Source organism: Boeremia exigua (assembly GCF_020726555.1).
Source record: "Boeremia exigua strain MPI-SDFR-AT-0100 chromosome Unknown C7974scaffold_6, whole genome shotgun sequence".
Lineage (NCBI taxonomy): Eukaryota > Fungi > Ascomycota > Dothideomycetes > Pleosporales > Didymellaceae > Boeremia > Boeremia exigua.
This window is the reverse complement of record NW_025763523.1, coordinates 208,306-231,619: the sequence shown is the minus strand read 5'-3', so window position 1 is coordinate 231,619 and position 23,314 is coordinate 208,306. Positions and strand designations below refer to the sequence as shown.

The window sequence follows — 23,314 nt, the reverse complement described above, 5'->3', positions numbered from 1 at the left end:
GCTTGCCTGACGTGGCCGAGGGCTGCGACTGCGCGGCGGCTGGCTTGGGAGAGCGACTGGCGGGAGAGCGATGTGAGGCTTGCAGGGTGGGGCTTGCTATGGATGCTGGCCGCAGAGCCTGGTTCCAAGGCAGCGCGAGTCGCTGGCACGCTTGGACAGGAACGCGACGAGACGGAGCTCGGCCTGCGGGTCTTGTCTGCTTGGAGCTGGGCGATTCGACCAGTCGTAGGATTGGCTCAAATTTGAGCTCCAAAAAGCACAAGCAGACTGCAGACGTTTGGCCAGAGGCTGTGCTTAGAACACATCTGCGCCATGCCTTGGTCCGCTGGTGGACCTGACATCACATCACGTGCAAGTTGAAACCTGGGTTCGAATTGTAGTCGTGATCGTTATTATTTGGTGACGCTTTCGCATCTGTATGGTATCATAAAGTAAGAATGAAAATGCACACGCTCCACTCCTGTAGAGTCCGTATATATAGGGCTGCGATGCGTGCCCTGGCCCCTCTATCCCATCCTGGTTTATCCGCGGGCGGATGCCCTGTATGAGATGCCTGTAATATGTAGCTCGTGCCCAACTGCCGGCTACATGAGATCAACGGCCGCTCTAAGCGTCAAGTGCTTTGATCGGCGCGGCAGTCCTGATCGGAAGAGGGATGCGGGGTGAGTCCATGGCTGTCATGTGACTTTTTGTGTCTCGGTGTCGCTCTTCGTAGTACGGCCGAAGGCGCTCACGACGAGGCGACTGCGGACGAGCTTGCGCTGTCTGACGCCTTGTTCTTTCCAGTGTCGGTCGCCTTCGACTTCTCGTCGTCTGAAGCGTACAGGCCGTGCTCGTAGATGTAGTCAACCACCTTGTCAGGGATGTAGTAACGAATGCTCTTTCCGCGCTTGCGGAACAGGCGAATCTTAGTCGAAGAAACATCGTTCTGGATAAGTTGGGGAATGACCCGAATGTTGTCCTTCCACTGGTGCAGGCTGACAAGCGCATCATCTGGATTCAGTCAGTACTGTGGCCGCAAAATTCTGGTTCCGAAGAGGCTTACCGATATCGGTACCGCTGCGCTCGAGGATGAAAGCGCCGTAGACACCCAAGATTCTCACCAAGTCTTCCTGCGCCCAGAGTCCGGGAGTGCTCATGGTCTGGATCAGATCGGCTCCTGCGAGCAAGGCGACGTGAATTTTCTTCTTTTCGCCAGTCGATGTCTCGACTCCGCCCATGACGGTGTTCAGCTCGTGGTCGAAGTGATCTAGGACCTTGACAGTGGGCATGTACTCCTTGTGGAGCGGCTCCCACGGATCAACGCCGATCCAGGTTGAGCTCTCCTTCACGGCGATCCTTGTCATGTTGATGCGGTGGTTCGCGGACGCTAGTCCAGCCTTCTTGTAGGCATCGCCGACAGGGCTGAAAAATCCGCCAACGACCTCGTAGTCGGTCTCAAACTCGCAAAAGTCGGTCGCTTCTTCGAACATGCGAAGGTGCAGGTTGGTCGGTGGCGAGAAAGACCCACAGGAAACAAGCACAATCGGCGTCTTGCTGTCGTCCGACAACTGCTTCTTTAGCCTGTCGACTGGGAATCTGTAGGTTTCGAGGGTCATGGCATCGGTATTATCGAAACCAGCGTCGAGCGCAATGTCGTTGTTCGTTGTCGAAGCCATGATTGTGCTGGGTGGTGAGGTGTGAATGGTTGAGAGGAGTCTCGGTCCAACAGCGGGGGACAGACTCCGCTCGGGGATTCGCCGGTTAGAGGGTGAAAGGCAGAGTGAGCGGCGCGATGGGGCAAGAAATGGCGTCAGAGTCGCAGGGGTGCAGTGAGGAGATGGTCTGAAGGGCCGAGTTAATTGAGGGCGACGCAGCGACATTTGTTTGAGCAAACCTACAGCAAACGGGTGCCTCGGATACAGGCTGCAGGGCACTGGTGGTGGTTGAGTGCTGAGGTATGACGCGGGGCTAGGCGACTTCCGGATGTGGGGGCAAAGTTCAGCGAGCAGGTGCGCGGGTGGGAGTGATATAGCAGTAGTCAAGGCGGGCTGAGGGAGGGATTGCGGGAGAAGGGAAGAGGGCGGGCTGCATTTTGTAGGCTGGGTGTACTAGGTAAACAGCGGTTCAGGCATCCCCGCTGCTGATTAGTAGGCGGCAGTCGTTTGAGTTCGAGACGATCCAAGGGCCAGTGCCCGCATTTACCGGACTGCGAACGCACTAAAGCCACTGGCTGCACGGAATCGTGCGCCTGCAGGTGAAACCTCTGCTGCATCTGAACACTTGCCAACATGGGTATTATTTCCCGCGCCTTGGCGCAAGGAATTGCGCGATCATGGAGCCTCACGTGCGGCGAAGAGCGCGAAAGTCGGCCTTCTCCCCACCTCGCAGTCGTCCGCGCTTCGGCGCGAGATTAGACCCGTGGATGCTGAGAAATCGAAAGAATCGGCGCAGGGAATGAGTCGACGAATTGCACAAGCGCCACTCTCTGATATCCACATTCATGTCACGTAAGACGTCTGTTAATGAATCATGGTGTTCTAGAGTCGGGGCAGCCGCGGACGTCCTTTCGTGTGCACTTGCTTTGTACGGCGTTTCATCAGATTAGGGAGAAGTAGACGTGTCTGGCATGACTCCAGTCACGGGCGCTGCGGTTATGCAGCGGCTGCTCAACATAACCAGACTGTTGCACAAGGCTGCCGGGGCATTGATTGATCTCTGATTTGGCGCTCCTACTGTTGTCGAGTAGATTCTGATGCAGATTCTGTGTGAGCCTTCATGTGGAAAGACAGGCTGGTTCAACGAAGAACAATGCCATTCTGCATTCCATGTGCATTCTGCAGCTTGGCTCTGCGAGAGAACGGCAAGGCTGATGAGGCTGACGCCTGACCAAAACGGCAAGAATTGTCGACCGTTCCGGGCGAGCAGGGCGTGCGTCTCACTCTACGCACCGCAGACAGCAACCTTTTCTCGTGCCAGTGCTGCACGTGTGCTCCATAGCCGTAGTCTCCCGCGCAGCACACGACGCGTGAGGTAGAAGGACCACAGACAGGCCGTTGGCGCTAGGCTGTCCACTGCTCTCTGGGAGCTGGATCGTCATTTCCACAATCGATAAGCTACCTAGCGCCCGAGTTGTCGATGTCGCGGCTGCGACGCTGCTTGGCCCATCGCACGAGAGCACATCTACCATTACTACGCTGCCGCAGACCACTACCGAGCATCACACTCGCTTGCCTGCCGACTCGAGCCGCTGCCTTGTCCAGCCGCCCGCCGCACTTCACTGCGTTTGCAGGCAGCATCACCGCACTCGCTTGAGCACGCCCGCCCATGGCGACCTATGGAACGTCCTCGTGAAAGCCCCGACCACCAGCGCAACAGCAGGTACGATTACATTTCGCTCGTTTGTCGACGCTCGCAGCGGGACTGTCCGCTCCGACCATCCTCGTTTAATTGCTGCGACTTTCTACCGCACTCAACTTGCTGCAGCAGTCGCCGCCCAGAGCTGCCACGCTGCCGCCGCAGTAGCAGCGCCCGCCATCGCGTTTGCTAGCCGTACAATCAGATTCTCATGTCGTCCAGAGTCACACGCTCGTCTGCGAGGCCTCCAGCAGGCTCCTCCAACGAGAATCCGCCGAACCCTCCCGCCCCTCCACCCCACTCCACGCCTGCCACCTCTCGCAAGCGCAAGAAGCCTGCTGTAGAATCGAACCCAGACCCGCCAAACGAGGCAGGCGACACACCGCCGACGCGTAGCGGTCGTGCTAAGCGCGCCAAAGTCGAGCCTGACAACTCGTCTGCTGCAGCCCCGACCCGCTCTAGGAAGGCAAAGGGCAAAGCAGCCATGTCGTCATCTGGGTATGTCGCGACCGGCATGCAGGGAGACACGCACTGACAGCACGCAGACCATCGACCGATCCGGTGGCGGAGAAGTCGTCGCGGCGAGGAAAAGGCGGCCGCAAGAGCTCAAGTCAAGGTGATAATCCGCGGCACCATCCGTGCCCTTCGCCCCTTTCTGACCACGCAGCAGGCACACCCTCCACATCACGCCGCAACTCACGAAAGTCTGCAAAGACCGACGAAGACGCAAACATGGAAGACGCACCCGAGGCCAAGTCTGAAGACGACCCAGCAACGCCAGGCGACGAGCACACAAGCGACGAGGGCAACGACGGTGCCGCCGCTACTCGCTACGACGAAGACGATGACGAAGACGACGACGAAGACGAACACGATCCCTTCACAGGCGGCTTCCTTGGACGCGACCCGCACCACAGTCTCTCCGCGCTACGACAGCTCACTGGCCTGATGTCAGGCACAGCACAGCGGCTTCGGGGGATACTGGAGCAGCTGAAGTCGCCAGATGTGTCTTTACAGCTGATCGCTTTACAAGATCTGTCTGAGGTGCTCCTCATGGCATCTGAAGACATGCTCGCCGGCCATTTCTCCCCGGACGCATATGTGAAAGAGCTGGTCAAACTCATGCAGCCAAACGACTTCACTGGCGAGGAAAACCCGGAAGTTATGCTGCTTGCCTGTAGATGCCTGGCGAACCTCATGGAGGCTCTCCCGGCCGCTACAGCAAACGTGGTGTACGGGGGTGCAGTGCCGGTCTTGTGTTCGAAATTGCTCGAGATTGACTTCATCGATCTCGCCGAGCAGTGTTTGAGTACTCTGGAAAAGATCTCGGTCGAGTTCCCTACACAAATTGTAAGGGAGGGTGGTCTGACAGCCTGTTTGACGTTCCTTGACTTCTTCGCAACAAGCACTCAAAGGACAGCGGTTACGACGGCTGCGAACTGTTGTCGCAACATTCCTGACGACTCCTTCCCTACCGTCCGCGATGTTATGCCAATCCTCGAGAACATCTTGAATAACAGCGATCAGAAGGTGGTGGAGCAAGGCTGCATCTGTGTGTCACGCATTGTCCAGAGCTTTCGACACCAGGAAGACAAGCTTGAAGAACTGGTCAGCCCCGGTCTGTTGAAGGCGATTCTGGCACTCCTGCTGCCCGGCACCACTAATCTCATCGGCCCTCACATCCACACCATGTTCTTGCAGGTCATTGCTTACACAGCCAAAGCAAGCCCGCAGTTGTCAGCCGAGCTGCTCAAGATGAATGTGGTCGACACTCTTTACCAGATCTTGACTGGTGTCTCGCCACCCAGCGGAACAGAGGACGTTGCTACTAGGATAGACTCCGTTGTCATCATGCAGGCGCTGATTCATCGACCAAAAGACCAGGTGTACGAAACACTCAACGTCATTTGCGAGCTTCTGCCCGACGTTACGGACGATGGGCTGTCATACATTGATGCTCTATTTGATGCTGGTTACCCTGGGCGAAGCCATCTACCTTTGTCTTCTGATATCAAAAAGACCAGCAACGAGAAGCGTGTTGGCCTCTTCGAGGGCTGCAAGACGGAGGTTAAGCGCTTTGCAGTCATACTGCTTCCCACTCTTACCGACGCATACTCGAGCACGGTAAACCTTAACGTGCGACAGAAGGTCCTCACTGCTCAGTTGAAGATGCTCTCGAACCTCGACACCGATATTCTCGAGGAAGCATTGCGTGCTGTGCCTTATGCATCATTTCTCGCATCGATATTCTCACAGCAAGATCACCCTACCTTGGTCACATATGCTCTCCAAGCAGCCGAACTGTTACTGAAACGCCTGGAGTCTATCTACAGGTACCAGTTCTACCGTGAAGGCGTCATCGCGGAAATTTCGCTTTTAGCCAGCCGCCCCACCAAGGCCTTGGAAGTCCGTACCAAGGACTCCAAGTCGGCGGTCGATGTTGAAGCTGCCCCGGAGTCAAGTGCGCCTAGAGTGCCAACACCAGGCCAAGATGCAGAACTCGAAGTTGTCGACGCTATGGATGTAGAAGTTCATTCTGAGAACGACGACGACGAAGATGAGGAAGACGGGGACGATGACCACCAAGTCAATGTTGGGAATCAGGACGACGAGGATGATGACGACGACTCTGATTCATCCTCCTCGTCTGATCAAAATCCTCCACCGCTCCCCAATGTTGATGATATCATCACCATGCGTGCGAAGAAATTCGTCGAAATCCACGAGAAGGACAGCAACAAGCCTATTCGAGAGAAGGCATCCGCAGTTTTGGACGACCTGAAGTCGCTTGCAAAAGCTCTCGAGAACTCCACATCACAAGACGACTCAGATAATTACTCCAAGTTGTTTGCTCAATTAGCTAAATACTTCGAAGGCGATGCTCTCGAAAGCATAACGAGCTACGAGTTGAAGTCGTCCAAGATTGTAGATGTCCTACTAGATGTCTTCTCGAGCGAGAGCCCGTCGAGAGGCACAGATCCGCGATCACTGTTCCTCGAGGCATTCATGGGTGTCGGCAACAAGAATAAAAACAAGACCGCTAGCAGCGCATCCCCTGCAACACCATTTAGCGTGCTAGTGAGCAAGCTGCAGGACCTCCTAAGCAGGTCCGAGCACTTTGAAGTCATCACAGTACACCAAAACTCGTATGATGGTCGCGGTAGTGCAGCAAACATGCTGGCGAAGCAGCTCCGTTTGAAGCTCGTCGCAGAAGATGATTCCGGCATACCTAAATCGTATCGCAACATCATGGTCTCCATACATGCTATTGCGACGTTCAAGGCGCTGGACGACTACCTCCGACCACGCATGCAGGTCGCTGATCGACCTCGAGGGAGCAGGACGAGGGACCAATTTGCTGCGTACGCGCAAGCTCTTGCGGAAGGACGCGCACCTCCACCACCAGAGACCCCCAGCGAGTCCGCCAGCCGACCATCAAAGAAGTCTTCAAAATCAAAGTCGAGGTCAAATGACGACACTGAGGCTGGTCCCAGCTCTGCGTCGCGAGAGAAGACGCGTCGCTCAAGCCGACGCCAACAGACGCAACCCCCACCTCCTCCGCCGCCACCACCAGCGCCAAAAGCTCGTTCAAGCAGCAGCCAGGATCCACTTGAATGCGCAGACGAGGAGCGTTTATCCGATCAGGACTCGATGGACGAGAATGCCGCACTAAATGCTATTGTGGATGAGCTGGAAGAAGAGCTCGAGAATGAGCTTGAGGACGCGCTCGACAACGACGAGCCCGATCCGTCTGCCGTTAGTGTCGAGGTGGCGTCCACCGGCAAAGCTACAGCGCGCAAAGAAGACGGCACTCGCATCGCTACACCAACTCCAGGTACACCATCAGCGAAACCTTCCGATCGCCTGAGCACCCCAGCCTCGCGTTTGACCGCACTGCTGCAGGACTCTGCTCTGCGGCATAGTCTATCGTACGCTGCTGCAGTACAGTCAACGCCGCAGGACTGGCATATCGAGTTTAGCGTGAACGACCAGCCAATCTCGAGTGATACAACCATCTACCGTGTTGTGCATTTCAACCAAGCGCAGGCATTGGACGTGTCGCAGCGTACAGTATGGAACGCCGTTCACACCATCAAGTTCAAGCGCGTAGCCGGCCCTCCTCCAAGCGAGGCATCTGCACAAACTCCTCCGCCAGAATCAAAGGCTGGAGGTCAAACCATGCCCGCGTCTTTGGACAACCACCCCATCACATCGGGCATACTTCGCCTACTCAACTTCCTCCATGGGTTGAACTCACACCTTGATGACGTTCTGTCTGATTTCAAGGATCAGATCAAGCTCAACGCTGAGCCACTTTCGGCATTTGTGAACACAAAGCTCACGGCTAAGCTCAATCGTCAACTCGAAGAACCTCTAATTGTAGCAAGCAACTGCCTACCAAGCTGGAGTGAGGATCTTGCTCGGTTCTATCCTTTCTTGTTTCCCTTCGAGTCGCGGCATCTCTTTGTTCAGTCTACCTCTTTCGGATATTCTCGCTGCATGACGCGCTGGCAGAACACCCAGAACGCGAACGATACCCGCAATGACCGCCATCGCGATGAGCGTCCCTTCCTCGGCAGGCTACAGCGCCAAAAAGTTAGAATCTCCAGGTCTAGGATCCTAGAATCCGCCATGAAGGTGATGCAGCTCTACGGACACTCCCCAAGCGTTTTGGAGGTCGAGTACTTTGAAGAGGTCGGTACAGGTCTAGGGCCAACCCTCGAGTTCTACTCCACCGTCTCCCGAGAGTTCTCAACGAAGAAGCTGAAGATCTGGCGAGAGAACGACTCCAACGGCGTCGACGAGTACGCTTTCGGCAAGCGAGGGCTTTTCCCGGCCCCGATGAGCACGCAACAAGCTGCCTCAGAGGACGGCGAGAAGAAGCTTGAGATGTTTAAGGTACTTGGAAAGTTTGTTGCACGATCAATGCTTGACTCGCGCATTATCGATGTGTCCTTCAACCCTACACTATTCCGTCTCAGCGACAGCAGCAGCACAGCTATCACTCCTTCGCTTGCAACCATCAGGACCGTCGACGAAGACCTTGCCAAGTCTCTGCGGTTGTTGAAGATGTTCGCAGACGCCAAAAAGCAGATTGATCAAGATCAAGACAAGACTGAGGAGCAGCGAGCCGAGGCCGCACAGAGCATTCGGTTCCATGACTGCACTGTCGATGACCTTGCACTCGATTTCACATTGCCCGGTTACCCCGCCATCGAGCTGATCGAAAATGGTGCGCATATAGCAGTCAACATCGGCAATGTTGGCCTATACGTCGACCGGGTGCTTGACCTGACTCTAGGCTCAGGAGTCAAGCGCCAGATTGATGCCTTCGGTGCTGGGTTCTCAGAGGTGTTCCCATACTCCGCGCTCAGGGCCTTCACGCCGGATGAGCTCGTCATGTTGTTTGGTAGGAATGACGAGGATTGGTCGCTCGAGAGTAAGTCACTGACCCCCAAGAATAAAGACAAGGCTAACCAGACCCAGCTCTCATGGACTCAATCAAGGCCGACCACGGTTTCAACCTGGACAGTAAGAGCGTCCGCAATCTCCTCACGACCATGAGTCAGTACACATCAGAGGAGCGCCGAGACTTCCTCCAGTTCATCACTGGTAGCCCGAAGCTCCCCATTGGTGGTAAGCAACACTGACGATCCGTTTGAAGACCCAGTACTGACATGACTACAGGCTTCAAGAGTCTCACGCCCATGTTCACCGTTGTCTGCAAGCCAGCAGAACCACCATACACTTCCGATGATTACCTCCCCTCGGTCATGACCTGCGTCAACTACCTCAAGATGCCGGATTACAGCACTCTGGACGTGCTGCGGGCGAAGCTGAACGTTGCGGCGAAGGAAGGCCAGGGCGCTTTCCATCTCTCATAGATAGCTCACTGTACGTGCGTATCATGGTGCATAGGTTGCAGAATTTGTTAGCAATGTTTCTTTGGGCATTTCTGGGTGCATAATTACGGCCTTACGACATCACAAGAAAGACAGATGGGATTATGCATTGTAGGTAGTTCGGGCGTCTCTCCCCACCAGCGAGACTGAAATTCGTAGTTCGTAGTTCATACGTAGACTGGCAGGATATTGCTATCACCGACTCTTCGTTCTGAGATCAGTTTGTACCGTGAATTTGTGAACAACAGTCTCCTTGCCACGCATCTGCGCTGCATCGGGTTGCTGGCAGTGGAGACCAAAGTGGAGCCCAGCTTCGCGATCGCCATGCTAATCTTAGCCCGGGGGCGCCGACTCGTAGACCGCTACACAACGTCCGCCTCCAGCCCAACATCGAGCCAAACGTCGCGCCTGCGCACCGCAGCAGACGTACTTGAATGAACCCCAACAACTTTCTCCTTAATAGTTGAGACATGCAATAAGACATCGAGATGCAGAACCTCCATCCACCGCCTCCGATGGCCATGATTCCAGGAAAGGGATGAGCTTGGACGCGGGCGCAGGCGCGACATACAGTGGGGACGCACCGGGCAGCACAGCAGGTAGCTCGTGCGCTTCTCCAGACGAGATGAAGACGCTCCTTTGCGGTGCCTATAAGGGCGCGGCGGGCCCGGGCCTGGGGGGTTTGTAGGGTCTTGGTGTGTCTTTTTCGTCGCTGTCTCGCTATCTGTGTCTGTCTCTGTGTCTCTGGTCCTGGGCTTTTTTTACCTTTTATTTCGACTTCCGATCCGACTTTCGAGCTCCGACTTCCGACTTTCGACTTCTGGCTTCTGACTTCGCCGATTCTGCTCCTGGAGAAGCGTGAGCGACTGAGGAGAGTTTTGCTGCTCGTAGCCATCTCCGCGAGACAATAGACCCGCTCGAAGCGTCTGCTGCGGCCACACCGACACCGACACCGACAACGCCTTGTACTGAACACGCCCACACCACACCACACACCACCCACCCACCGAACGCCACCAACGCAGCCCGCCACCACAATGCCCCTCCTCCCCCGCAACGACACCTCCGCCTCCGGCACCGTCGCGGTGATAATCTTCATCGCAGGCGCCTGCATCCTGGTACTCCTCGTGATCCTAGTGCTGCTGTTTATCAAGAAGCGGCGCTCGGGGAAGCCCGCGACGTTTATCCCGCGGCTCGAGCGCCGCGGGCCCAACTACGGGAAGCTCGAGGACGACGAGGAGGGCGCGTGGAGCGCGGATATGAGCGGGCGGGATCGTGATGGGCGCGAGGAGAATAAGGGGTATGCGCCTGTGCATGATGAGGGGATGGGGTATCAGAGTCAGACTATGAGGCATGGAGAGGCGAGGGAGGGGTATCGGTGAGAGGTATCGGTGAGAGGGGAGGGGGGGACGTCAGGGGGTTGAGGGAGGAGGGAGGGGGGGTTGATGGGCTCCGAGGGTGGTTTGGAGGAGAGCGATGGTTTGCGCGAGGATGGAGGGGGAGTCTGGTGCTGGGCCATCAGGATGTTCTTGTTTTTTCTTTGTTAGGCATAGCGATTGGCGTCCTGTCTCCTGTTCACATATTATGTACATTAAATCCGCACATATCAACGTCCAGATCTTAGTGTCAAGCGAGCGTCCTATTCCGTGCCATGTACTAGTGATTATCTATCTTTGTGTAGAAGCTCCAACCCCGTTTTTCGAAGCCAATCATCATTCCCCGCTGGAGTTCGTTGTGGCCTCGCAATGCCTGCTAAGCCATTGGCTCAATCGTGCAAGCTCGTCTTCGCCTTTTGCCATGTATCTAATCCTCCTCCTGAGAATCGGCGAGGGCGGAATCAGCGCTGCCGGCAGACGACGCGTTCTTCTTGCCTCCTGAGGCCGACTGCGAAGCTCCAGCACCGGTGGCTGCGCCGGCTCCAGTCGCGGCACCTGTACCGGTCGTGGCACCTGTACCGGTCGTGGCACCTGCACCAGTAGCGGCACCTGCACCGGTAGCTCTGCCAGCACCTGTTCCATTAGTAGCACCTGTTCCAGTGGTAGCGCCAGTGCCAGTAGTAGCGCCAGTGCCAGTAGTAGCGCCAGTGCCAGTAGTAGCGCCAGTGCCAGTAGTAGCGCCAGTGCCAGTCTGCGAGTTGGTGCCTTTTGACATGTCAGCAAATAATCTTGGAGCATCAATGCGAAGATTACGAACCAGTAGCAGAGCCAGCCTGGCCTTGTCCAGCGGCAACACCTGTTCCTTGCTGACCAGTGGGGGTCTGAGCAGTAGGAGTCTGGCCAGCAGCTAGAAGATATCAGCAATTGCCTTGAGAGAAGCGGAACTTGAAAGCTTACGGCCAGTGGCACCCGGAGTGCCTGCAACACCTGTACCTTGAGTTCCGGCGGCTCCTGCTGGGCCAGCAGTTCCAGCTATTGTTTGTTAGAAAGACCTTAGTCCGAGGCAAAGATATTCATACCTGGGCCGGCTACACCAGTTCCTTGCTGAATTTGGCCAGTCCCCTGCTGAGTGTTGCCAGTTCCTTGTTGGGCGCCGGTACCTTGCTGAGTGTTGCCGGTGCCTTGCTGAGCGCCAGTTCCCCGTTGAGCACCAGTGCCTTGCTGGGCGCCGGTACCTTGCTGAGCACCAGTACCTTGTTGAGCACCAGTACCTTGCTGAGCTCCGGTACCCTGCTGGGCGTTGCCGGTGCCGGTGCCTTGCTGAGCGCCAGTTCCCCGTTGAGCACCGGTGCCTTGCTGAGCACCGGTGCCCTGCTGAGCTCCAGTACCCTGCTGAGTGTTGCCAGCTCCTTGCTGAGCGCCGGTTCCACGTTGAGCGCCAGTTCCCTGCTGACCTGTAGCTGTGGAGGTTGAGTTGTTACCACCCTAGGGAAGTCAGTACAGCTTGGGCAGAAGTTTTGGATCGTTGCTTACGGTAATACCCGCACCTGTAGCTCCAGTTGCTCCTGTAGCACCCTTCGTCGCATGTCAGTTATGTTCAGAATGTCCAAGAACGAGCAAGACTTACATTGGCACCTGCAGCGCCTGTAGCTCCTGTCGCGCCTGTAGCGCCATTGGCACCGGCGGCAGCAGAGGGCGAGGCCTTGGCTCCCGCAGCACCCTTGGTACCGGTAGCACCACCAGCGCCAGCAGCTCCGCCAGCAGCACCCTTGGTACCAGTAGCACCACCAGCGCCGGCAGCTCCGCCAGCGGCACCAGCAGCACCGGCACCAGTAGCACCAGCACCAGCGCCGCCAGCACCACCAGCACCACCAGCAGCTCCTCCAATGAGGGCAGCGAGGCCACCGGCACCTCCAGCACCGCCGGCAGCGCCTCCAGCGCCTCCAGCGCCACCAGTCAATGCTCCGAGAAGCTGATCAAGCTGGCGCTTAGTCCTCAGCTTCTCATTTGCGATCTGGCGCACGGAAGAGACGAAGTGTGCGGGCATCTTTGGTGTGCCATCAGTTTGCTAAGGGATGTCAGCGTGCACAAGAGCCGTAGAAAGAAAAGAACTCACAACCCATCTCTTAGTAGAGTGGAGCTGTGCCGGTGCGGCGACAGCAGATGCGGCCAGAGTGGCCAGGACAAGAGAGGTCTCGAACTTCATATTGTAGTTTGAAATGTAAAAAAACTGCGCTGCAGTGGGATCTAGAATAATAATAGAATGCCGGCTAGCAGCAAGAAAATAAGATGAAGAGAGAGGACCAAAGAGCTTGACTTTGGATATGATTGATGAGTATCGAACTGGAGAGAACACCTACACTGGAGTCGAGTCTGCCATATATATCAGCCTCCATGGGGTAGGACCGATACGGGGCACCCGCCCGGTCTCAGCATGTTGACGCGTTCTCGAGCATCAGTCGATGGGCAGCGATCCAATTGCGAGGCTGCAGCAATGCGTGCTGGAGGGCATGTAGATCCAGATGCGCTGAGGCAAGCTGCTGCTGCGGAACAGGTTGCGGATTGTCTACTCTGTAACCCTGCCGCTATGGATCGTCAAACAAGTTAGTGGACTACTAAGGATCCACTGTTAGAGCAAAGCGAAAGCTTGTTTGCTTGTCAGTGTGGCTCAGCACTAGGCGAGGTTCCTGGGGTAGACCGTGAAGATCTGGTGGGCAAGAAGAAGCTGTGAAGTATGTTTTGTATGTTGGAAGGGGTGTACTCTTTGACGACAGCCAGGAGCGACGTTTGCCAAGCGCATTGATCTCGTAGAAATCTCCCTCACTTCGATCTCTCCCCAAGTCTTGCACGCGACGGCAACTCGATTATAGAGAAGTGCTGTCATCTACCACTCAAGTCCACCTCTTCAGCCACACTTCATCGTCATCTATTGTCAATCCCACCGGAACAAATGTTCAGCCTTGAAATTCCACGACCGTAGTGCAGCGTCTCGTGTCACAGCTCTGATGAAACGACAGCGCGGCGGCGAGGATCTCCGAAGAAACCGCGCGTTTTGGTTTCGAAACCCCACATATTTCACCGGAGCGAACAATTCTGCTACATGAGATGTGAGAACCTCTCTTTGACGTGATGTCGGACTTGTTGAGGGTGGTCTGGGCTACATGAGATGGAGGGATGGGGCAAAGACGTGATCGATGGTGGGTGTAAAGAAGGTTCATCGTTAGCGGCAACGCTAGCGTGAGAGTGTCTGAAACGGAAGAGTCCTCAGGCAAAGCCGCACTTCGTGCCCGAGTGCGAAGGTTGTAATGTAGCAGCAATACTCAATTCGTCAAGTTTGCACCGGTATGTGCGGTCATCTATCTATTGGGTATCTTCACGTCCAAACCAATGGCTCATCTATCTTCGCTTATTCACGCCGGTGACGAGCAGCTCGCCAGAGCCAACTTCAACTTTCCAGCCTTCTTTTACGAGTGCTTTCACGACTGCAGGTCCAAGTTTGCCTCTGCCATCGGCACTATGTCTGCCCAGACCGACAACAATTTTATAACTGCCGACCCCTCCACGTGCACCTCCGTACTCAGCAATACGCTTCTCGCCCAGCGAGTTCCACCACGTATTTGTCCCTTGCCTGGCAATCCTTGTTGCATCAGCCACCGTGACGCCGTGAAGGTCGAGTATCGTGGACGATGATTGTTGCGCGACGAGTGCGTCGGCGTCAGCTTGGTTCATAACCTTTACGTTCGCATTGTAATTCCTGCCCTCTTGCGCGTAGTAGCCCGCGGCTGCCTTCATGTAACCACCTCGGCGATGAGCTGCTGCCGCTTTGTCAAATGCTTCGTTGCGCCGGAATGCTACCGATGCGGTAGTGTGAGGCCGAATCGACGATGGCAGGTCCGGCAGCTTGCTTGCTACAGGAGCATCGTCGTCGAGGTTGACAGGCGCGTACCTGAAGTCGAGCTTGATCCCGCCCTTGCCGCCAGTCTCACTCGCAGGCTGTTCGGTCAAAGCCTTAGCCATGTCCCGCGCCTTGTCCGGCGAGCCGTCGGCTAAACGTACGAGGGCAACGGCCTGGTTCAACCCAATCGAAGGGAAGTCAGCATTCAATGCCATTGCATCTACTACGCTGCCGGCTTCCGGCTCTTGCCCTTCGTGCGCCTTCATATCTTTGTTCACAAAGGCCAAAATGGTGGCTGAAAGTGACGCAGCCTTTTCGTGATACAGCGAGGAGACAACCTTCGCCGAGAGCTTCGTGCGCGCTGTGATGAATTCTACATCGCGGCTGCTGTTTTGCCAGCGATTTGGCGTAGCGGGGCTTGACATGTCTGTCCCAGACGAGTCGGCGGAGCTCACATCATACAGCGAGAGCTTCTGTTTCTTCTTCCCCTTGCCCTTCTTGCTCTTCTGTGGAACGTGATGGCCCTCAAAAAAGGCGTCTATGCCTTTAGCGACCGGCCCTGCCTCTTCGCTCGGGCTAATCCTTGCATCTTCAAAGTAGGCGTGATTCAGCAGCTCGTCTGTCGCTTTGCCGAAGTCGTCGTTGCATTTCTTCAATGTGTATGCCACCAGTTCTGGGCGCAGGTTTGGGAACGTATCTGCCAATAATTGCTCCTTAGTTTTTGTGTCAAACTGCTCAGTGTCCTTGTAGTAGCCTCCCTCCCACGACTCCTCAGAACCTTCTGCCGATCGCCCGTCTACGCTAAGTGTCGCGAAGTCACCGGAGAGATGGGTTGCATCCGTCAAAGTCGTACGCGTCGCCCACGTATCCGCGTTCGAATCCAAATCTGATATGGGCTTGTCGCGCACGGGACCCCCACTGCTGCCCGACGCGTCGAAATCAGTGGCCTGTTCTGCGATCGCGGAGGCTTTGATCGGGTCGAGTAGCTCCCTAGTCTGCTCTAAGGCATCGTGCGCGTTTGCGAAGTCGCTGTAGAATGCAGCAACAAGGGCGGGGTCTATTGGTGGGCAATATTCTTGCTGCGGCCTTGTTAGTAAAGCGGTGCGATAATAACCACGCGCCATTACCTCAAGAATGCTCAGGTGGTCATCCATCTTTGACTTTGTAGTGGTGTCTATTTATGTTCGTAATTTGCATGCTCGTGGATCGAGTAGTCTAGAACAGTGTCTCTCAACCGAGACGCAGAACTCGAAAGGCGACAGATCAGGTGAAAGATGCTGTCTGCGTTTCCCTCGTGCGGTTGTCGCGGTAGTCACGTCTTATTTGGGCGTGATCAAAGTGGGGCCCACGCGGTGGAAGAGGGGTCGAAAATACACCAATGAATTCTTGGCGTCGTGCGCTCAAGTGAAATGTGTTACCAACATGTTGGCTGGAGGTAATAACCATTCGAGCATCGCCTTTGATGAGGTTCAGGAAACTGCGATTTTGGTGGATGTCCAACGTCATCCAAGACTGAACCGAAGAGTGCGTCATACACAAGCGCACTAGAGGCACGATCCGTTGTTGGGTGCATAACGCAACACAGTCACGACAAACTGTACATAGCGGTAATATCCATTCACTACGTAAACCTCTCAAACTTAAAGGGGGATGGTTCACAGTCCTCAAGTTTAAGATTACTCGCGCGTTCACTTTTCAGATCTTCCCAATATGTACAGCAGATTAGGTGAGCACCAAAATCAATGCTGCTGCTGCCGCAACATTTACGTCCAAGTTTGAGCAAATCGATACGCAACGTGAGAACTGGAGGCCGAGGAAAGAGACTACGAGAGGCTACGCTGTGATACATGCAACGAAGAAAGAGAAGGGGACGAAGAAATGAAATTGGAACAGGAAACCCGTAAAACAGTCTTTATAAAAACGCTGGTCTGCTGTACAAGTGGATAGCTTCGTACATCCTACGTACACCCAAAACTTTGCAGTGGCTCTATAGTACGGTGAGACGACATCACTGCAAGGATGCATATCTGCGATGATTCATGGCTTGTTGTCATGCTCCTCGGTATGTAGTCAAAGATAACACAGAAGCTAGAACATCACTCTTGCTGTCTGCAAGCTTAGAAAAGCGACTTTGGATCCTGGTGGTGTTGGATAAACCATAGCGTCTAGATCGGCATGAGGTTCGATATCAAGAATGAGACTGTTTGGATACTAACGAAGATGTTGATATCTCGCCTGTTATCGAATTCCTCGACCGGCCTGAAGTACCGTGTGATGAGGCACACGGCTAAGCTTTGGACAATACGAAAAAAAGAACTACATTCCACCGAAGATCTCGATAATCGGTTGCCTGCCCTTTTGGAATTCACTGCAAGAGGCAGCACGCTTGATGGCAGCCATCTCCGCCGAGGATTTACGAATCCGAACGTGAAACTGCACTATTTCAATCTTGTTCAGTGATCGACTATGATCATTGCGTATGGTCATCTCTTCAACGTGAATAACAGCCTCTTTATGAAAGTGGAAAGCATCGCGTGATGCTTTGTTGGTGATATCGAGCTCACAATGGCGCAGCAGCTTACAACTTGAGTAGGCAAATACCCAAGGCGACAACCTGGGTCGTATGTGTTGTGGCCAAGTAGTCTCTGGAGTAAAACAGAGACCAGGAAAGCTCGATACCAAGTACAAGAGCAGGTTGGGCATACGCGGTCGTGTGGTAATTCCACCATAGCTTACACGCGGACGGCGCCGAAAACGTGATAGAGCAGGTGTACAAAATCTTGGATAACAAAAGATGTCGCCAAAAAAACGGCCTAATGAAGCCTTCCACTGGGATGTTTCAATCTACTTCTTCGTTAATCGCCACAAAAGCCCACCGAATTGACTTGATGGCGCAAGTGAGGCTTCTTTGCAGACGCAACTGAGAATGAGATACAAAGCTGTCAAGCATCCAAGATTCTCGATTGCGACAGCGCCGAATCGAAAGGGAAGACTGAGGATCGTTTTGTTTTTGGACTAGCTGACTGTGTCGACGTAGGACAAACGATGACTTGTAATCGCGAGGAACGTATATCATGGTCTAGCAATCCCGTTAACCAACACATCAAACACATTAGCGTCAACAAACTGAACAATACAGAGCGAAGCGAAACGAACTTGCTAAATGTGCATTTCATGACATCTGACTTGAGAGCTGACTGGTCTTTTAGTAGTCATCATCATCGTACCTCGCCTCATCCCTCCCTTCGTCATATGCGTTGTCCATGCGATCCCCAAAGTCCTCAACGCTGTCGACAGCACCATCCCACTTGTTCTCCACATCGTCGCCGAAATTCTCGATGTGGCCGACCTGTTCACCTGTCCAGTTCGCAGCGTTTTCAGGGAAGTTCTCGACGTCGTCGACGGCGTTGTCCCACTTGTTCTCAACGCTGTCACCAAAGTTCTCGACATTGCCGACCTGTTCTCCTGTCCAGTTCGCAGCGTTCTCGGGGAAGTTTTCTACTTTGTTGCCGAACTCGTCAAAACCGTCCTCTGTGGGCTAATCAGCATAGTATCGTGGTGAGAATATGTAGTATTGGAATGACATACTGATGTTTCCAGCCTCGTGCATCAAGATCGCACCGCCGACGAGACCAGCAGCGCCGCCAGCGGCGTACTTCCAGGCATTGCTGCTCTGCTTCTCAGGCTGTTGCTGTGGAGGGTAGCCACCACCATAGCCTCCCTGCTGACCGTAGCCTCCCTGCTGCCCATAGCCTTGAGGTTGACCATAGCTCTCTTGCCCATAGGCGCGCTGCTGTCCATAACCTCCCTGGCCATGGTTACCAGGACCCGGATATTGATATGTGCGTTCGCCGGTTTGCTGATTCACGAAGAGCCACCTGTTTTCTTGGGGAGCCCACTCTGCGAACCAAGGCGGAGAGACTGGTGGAGGACCCTGTTGACTGTGCTGTTGTTGGCCATACTGTTGCTGGCCATACTGTTGTTGCTGGCCATACTGTTGTTGTTGGCCATACTGTTGCTGCTGCCCGTGGTCCTGTTGCCCGCCCGTGAGTTTGTCTACAATGCTGTCCAGGAAACCCATTGTGAAGTGTAGAGATGTGGATGGAGTCTGCGAAGAGAAGTGGATAGATTACTGCCCGGCAACAAGATCGTCAGGGTGCGCTATTTATCATCCACATGCGTTGGCCCATACCTAGCACGCCGCATGCCGCTCCGCAAACGCAAATAGCATTGCGATTTCAGCTGTGACGTCCTCCACCAGCCCGTGCACTTCCAAATCCCGGGTTCGTGATTACGCAACAGGATGCTCCAGCCACTGTGAGGCGCTGTGCGACTGTGCATGATTGAGGGGTGTGACTCGGATGAAGCTCGTGTTGCAGCTACTAGCGCTTGCCTCAAGATTCCAGGCCCGCTAGGCCCACACTACGGGCCGAAAGAAATAAGGTGTCTTGGCAAATGCTTATCATCTAGCCCCTGAAATTGCTTCCCGCAAAGCAACGACTCAGCCACTGCAACAAGTTCTAGCTAGTATCGTGGCTGAGCTGTGCTTTCTCGATTGCAAACATTCTGGCAGGTCTCATCAGCCACCCCTCATAATCCCGAGCGACATATCCCCTTAACTGATACCAGAAATGAGTCCTACCTTGGAGCATCAATGAACGGAAAAGGCGGATGGGCCTGACCATTCATATCGAATAATGTAGAAGCCCAGCATTTCCAAGACTGCCGAGTTCCATTGTGACAGAGAGAGGGAGAGCGAGATGGGGGACAGGCATTTCAACAGCCCCACTGGCACAGGGCAGTATCAACTTGACAAGGCATACTATGGTAGGTACATACGTACGTGGTCAATCTTTGAGAACAGCGGAGATAACATCGAATAGTATGTAAAAAGAAAAGCCACTGTTAATGCTTGCTGCTTTTTGGTTTTTCCTCTAATCTATAAGGAGTAGGCACCGTCACCTGTATTACAAGGGCCTAGTTGGAACAACCCACAATGTTGATTGAAGAGAAGCTACAACACGTAAGAGGTGAGATGCCTTGCTGGACTTGGTTGCCTACTCGTTTGAGACTCGCTTAGGACTTTTCCCCATCACCACCACTACCATCACAACCACCACGGCAACAAAAAATACTAGGAGCTGCATCAGCCGTGAATCGAACACGGGGCTAGCCGAAACTGGAATGGCAACGGCTAATTTTACCACTAAACCACTGAAGCTGAGGTGAAGGATGAAGTAGACACTTCATTTGATTTGATGAAGGGACAATGGAAATTCTTGAATACATCACACGTAAAATGACTACGAGACTGATCTTAGCGGTTAACGACCTCATCTCATCAACAATGAAAGGTTAATGTGGGGTTCATTCCGCAACGAAAATTTGCAAGGCGGTGAAAATTGGTATGTGGGGCTCATACAACATGATATTGCTATACTAAACCGTCTTCGGTCCACTAAGCAGCGGGCTCTGCAGAACGTGACTAAGCTGTAAGCACTGTATGTGTTGTTCAATATATAGTTTGTCACGGGCTGTACATGATTCAAATTCTCGGAATTGAAATCCTTCTCCATGGACATCGGATAGAAAACACGTTCCTGGTATCTGTAAGCTGAGTATCAATACAATCTCATACTACGCCCACATACCAGCTTTTAGAACTAGGGTAAGTATCGTGACAGCGATTCCGCATGTGATGTTGGGTCGCTGATATCCGTGCAACGTCTTCTGCAATGACGTCTGGGGTAGTGCTTTCTCGAGTCGTCGTGTCAGTGATATTTCTAGGCTCTCTCTTCTTGTCAGTATAAGTTTTGAGCACCGCAACAAGAGAATCTCCTACATGTGTACAAAGCATAGATTGCCTGTAGGAGAGCATCTGCGATGTAAAATGCAACAGTGTCAGTCCTTGTCACTCGTCTTGCCATATTTTGTGTTCATGATGGTCTCAAGGATAGTCAGGGCTACGTTCTTCCTTGCCGGTGTGATCGCGTCCGATCTAGATGTTCTCTGTCAGTTGGGGGCTACACTTCCATGTCTGTCTCAGCCTGAACAAATGACTCGTGTCTTCACAGTTCCTGGAGCCACATGCTCACATTATCTCCCAAGAGGGTGCACATCTTATGTTAGTATGAAAAGTCAACGCTCAAATGTGGTTTCAGGAGGAAGAGAGCTCCTTGTCAGATAAAATGCAAGATCTGAGTTGAGACTCTCAGATACGAGTACTGGCCTGTGTGCTCGTATCCACTTACAATGATGCAGTGTCGACGTAGGTCCTTCTAGCTGAAATATGTCGGAATGCTGATCGGGTTACGAATACAGACGAGCTCTCAAAATGACCACGTAACCTCAAGATCAGCATCCAGTTGAATCACAATTCTGTACACCGTCTCAGTACAGTCCGGAGACGTCGTGGAGATGTTGTCAAGTCGAAGACACCGAGGTGGAGAGCGTTAGCCGATGTCAGGCTTGAAAAGATTTATTAATTTCGCAGAGATGTGCTCCACTTCACGATGCTGGACGATTGTCTCCTCGAGAGACGGAGACAGCTGTTAATCAGGCTTTTTAACTAAATTGATACAAGGATCCACTTCCTTGGGTAACATCGTCGAGGTACATGCGTAGACCAGATTATGTAACTGCTCACTACCAGTGCGTGATACTGTGAGATGAAGCAAACTCCGAGAATTTGCTTGGCTCACGGCTGGAATTGTACATCGTGCGAGAGCTGAATATGAGGCTCAGCCTCGCCAGTCCGAGCCAGTGCTAGAATAATAGCGATTAGAACACCTCAATGATACACAACCTGTTTGGCCCCATCCCATCCTTTCACAACATGTCAAGCCGCTTTCTGGTAGGATTAGATGAGCAATGCATCATGTAGGGTCTTTAGCCGACGGGAGGTCGTGTAGCTGGAGACCATGCAGCTCACTCTCAAACGTCGGGATATGGAGCTTCCTCTCAGTCTTGGAGACTTCGGGATGTGGGGACTCTTTTACCACTACACGATCGCACATACGACCCCCCTGCAATTCGTAGATTGCATACTGGAGTACCGGCGTGGCGGACCGATCCGAAAACCAAAATCGGTAACTTTTACCCCACATTTCTGGGGTACTGCAGCAAGACTAACTAACGATACTGAGTGCAAGTGCTGGCAGGAAATGGATATAAAATCTATAGATCTCAGCGTATTCCTTTGATTGCAAGCTTCAAGTCATCAAACAAACCTCTTAGCTTAACAAACTGCCCAGCTTTCTGACATTGAGTCAGAACCACCATTCGGGATGCGTTTGACTACGCTCTTCCTTGGGCTCTCGTATCTTTTTTCCAGCGCTCTCTCTTCATCAATCGAAAAGCGCCAAACCGACTATGTAAATTGGAAGACCTTCAAAGCCACTGGAATCAATCTTGGCGGATGGCTTGCCCAAGAAGCAGTCATTGACCCTGCATTCTGGGCCGCGAACTGCGGCGACACAACTGACGAATGGACTTGTTGTGCCCGACTTGGGTCTCAGTGTGGACCCGTTCTTGAGCGTCGCTATGCAACTTTTATTCAGCCAGCAGACATCGACAGTCTGGCTGCCAATGGAATCACGCTTCTGAGGATACCTACCACGTATGCAGCGTGGGTCAAGGTCCCTGGAAGCCAGTTCTATTCGGGCAACCAGCTTTCTTTCTTGAAATCCATTTCGACATACGCTATCACCAAACACAAGATGCATGTTATTGTTGACATTCATTCTCTCCCAGGAGGCGTGAATGGCATGGGATTTGGGGAAGGGGAAGGCCGGTTTGGATGGTTCAATAATCAAACCAATCTGGACTATTCCCTCAAAGCAGTGGACGCAGCGATTGCGTTTATCCAAAACTCTGGAAGCCCTCAGTCTTACACTCTGGAGCCCATCAATGAGCCAGTCGACAACCCTGATTTCTCAACCTTTGGCACACCGGCAGCTCTGACTGAGAGTGGGGCAGCATGGACCCTGAAATATATCAATGGAGTTCTCGCCAAAGTCCAAGCTGTCCAAGCTAAGATACCGGTTATGTTCCAGGGTAGTTTCAAGGGCGAAGCATACTGGTCGCCTAAGTTCCCCGCTAGTACGAACCTAGTCTTTGATGTCCACAACTACTACTTTGCTGGACGTCCAGCTGACTCCAACACTGTCACTAAAGACATCTGCTCTGACGCAAAAGCTTCCGCTGGAGACGGTAAGTTCCCTGTGTTTGTTGGGGAATGGTCCATCCAGACTGCAGCAAACAACCTATTTGTCAATCGTGCAAGGAATCTCAACACAGGACTATATGCTTTTGGAAAATTTACGCAGGGTAGTGCCTATTGGACGGCAAAGTTCTTTGGTAATGTCGCGGTAGATGGACAGGGCGTCCAGGGAGACTACTGGGATTATGCTACCTTTATTAAGCTTGGGATAATCAACCCTGCCGCAGGACAACAATACTGCAACTAATGGGTGGATAAGATAGTAGTGGCAGTGTACTGAAAGCAACTGCCTCTGTGGTCACTTACAGCGCTCTATCACTTAGGTTTATTCTACGTGTCTACTAGTACTCAAGTAGAAAGAAATGAGGCATCTAGCACAAGATAGAACGTATTTAATTCAGTGTCTCGATCTCTTATTCCACGATTTCTTTTCTTTGTCTAGGCTCTGACCCGAGAATTCATAGCAAGAGTCCGTAACTAAACCTTCTCCATACCTATTTGGCCTTAGCTTTTTGACGATCCAAGTTATCTTCAGTGAAGCCATCAAGCCGCACAACTATGTCGTGGGGCATACACTCTGTGG

The 23,314-nt window shown here is 53.4% G+C and overlaps 7 protein-coding genes and 1 non-coding gene across 8 annotated transcripts; 2 read left to right on the top strand and 6 right to left on the bottom strand.

The window, feature by feature from the left end:
• Window positions 1–372: 372 nt before the first annotated feature.
• C7974DRAFT_393669 (uncharacterized protein) lies at window positions 373–2,142 on the bottom strand. The gene is made up of 3 exons (XM_046141800.1): window positions 1,881–2,142; window positions 1,046–1,824; window positions 373–993 (listed from the first exon to the last, which is right to left on the bottom strand). Exons 2-3 carry the CDS (start codon window positions 1,656–1,658, stop codon window positions 731–733), a joined length of 876 nt encoding a protein of 291 aa, XP_045996792.1. The 5' UTR covers window positions 1,659–1,824; window positions 1,881–2,142; the 3' UTR covers window positions 373–730.
• A 1,195-nt stretch (window positions 2,143–3,337) lies between these two features.
• C7974DRAFT_393667 (thyroid hormone receptor interactor 12) lies at window positions 3,338–9,455 on the top strand. The gene is made up of 5 exons (XM_046141799.1): window positions 3,338–3,834; window positions 3,882–3,952; window positions 4,007–8,776; window positions 8,824–8,973; window positions 9,025–9,455. Exons 1-5 carry the CDS (start codon window positions 3,548–3,550, stop codon window positions 9,219–9,221), a joined length of 5,475 nt encoding a protein of 1,824 aa, XP_045996791.1. The 5' UTR covers window positions 3,338–3,547; the 3' UTR covers window positions 9,222–9,455.
• Window position 9,456: 1 nt separating this feature from the next.
• C7974DRAFT_393665 (uncharacterized protein) lies at window positions 9,457–10,625 on the bottom strand (the record flags this gene model as incomplete). The annotated part of the gene is made up of 1 exon (XM_046141798.1): window positions 9,457–10,625. A coding segment is annotated over exon 1 (752 nt), but the record flags the coding sequence as incomplete, so codon positions are not given.
• Window positions 10,626–10,687: 62 nt separating this feature from the next.
• Window positions 10,688–12,935, bottom strand: C7974DRAFT_453554 (uncharacterized protein; the record flags this gene model as incomplete). The annotated part of the gene is made up of 7 exons (XM_046145875.1): window positions 10,688–11,380; window positions 11,433–11,522; window positions 11,573–11,647; window positions 11,695–12,100; window positions 12,149–12,190; window positions 12,243–12,683; window positions 12,732–12,935. Coding segments are annotated over 7 exons (1,596 nt in total), but the record flags the coding sequence as incomplete, so codon positions are not given.
• A 982-nt stretch (window positions 12,936–13,917) lies between these two features.
• Window positions 13,918–16,065, bottom strand: C7974DRAFT_335323 (uncharacterized protein). Its single transcript, XM_046139172.1, has 2 exons — window positions 15,638–16,065; window positions 13,918–15,589 (listed from the first exon to the last, which is right to left on the bottom strand). Exons 1-2 carry the CDS (start codon window positions 15,662–15,664, stop codon window positions 14,012–14,014), a joined length of 1,605 nt encoding a protein of 534 aa, XP_045996788.1. The 5' UTR covers window positions 15,665–16,065; the 3' UTR covers window positions 13,918–14,011.
• A 1,399-nt stretch (window positions 16,066–17,464) lies between these two features.
• C7974DRAFT_179058 (uncharacterized protein) lies at window positions 17,465–18,838 on the bottom strand. The gene is made up of 3 exons (XM_046136322.1): window positions 18,703–18,838; window positions 18,099–18,651; window positions 17,465–18,041 (listed from the first exon to the last, which is right to left on the bottom strand). Exons 2-3 carry the CDS (start codon window positions 18,589–18,591, stop codon window positions 17,716–17,718), a joined length of 819 nt encoding a protein of 272 aa, XP_045996787.1. The 5' UTR covers window positions 18,592–18,651; window positions 18,703–18,838; the 3' UTR covers window positions 17,465–17,715.
• An 814-nt stretch (window positions 18,839–19,652) lies between these two features.
• C7974DRAFT_t71 lies at window positions 19,653–19,731 on the bottom strand. The gene has a single exon. It is a non-coding gene; the product is annotated as a tRNA-Gly (tRNA).
• A 1,699-nt stretch (window positions 19,732–21,430) lies between these two features.
• Window positions 21,431–22,978, top strand: C7974DRAFT_433752 (putative cellulase; the record flags this gene model as incomplete). The annotated part of the gene is made up of 2 exons (XM_046144939.1): window positions 21,431–21,492; window positions 21,844–22,978. The coding sequence occupies 2 exons, from the start codon at window positions 21,431–21,433 to the stop codon at window positions 22,976–22,978; spliced, it is 1,197 nt and encodes a 398-aa protein (XP_045996786.1).
• Window positions 22,979–23,314: the final 336 nt, after the last annotated feature.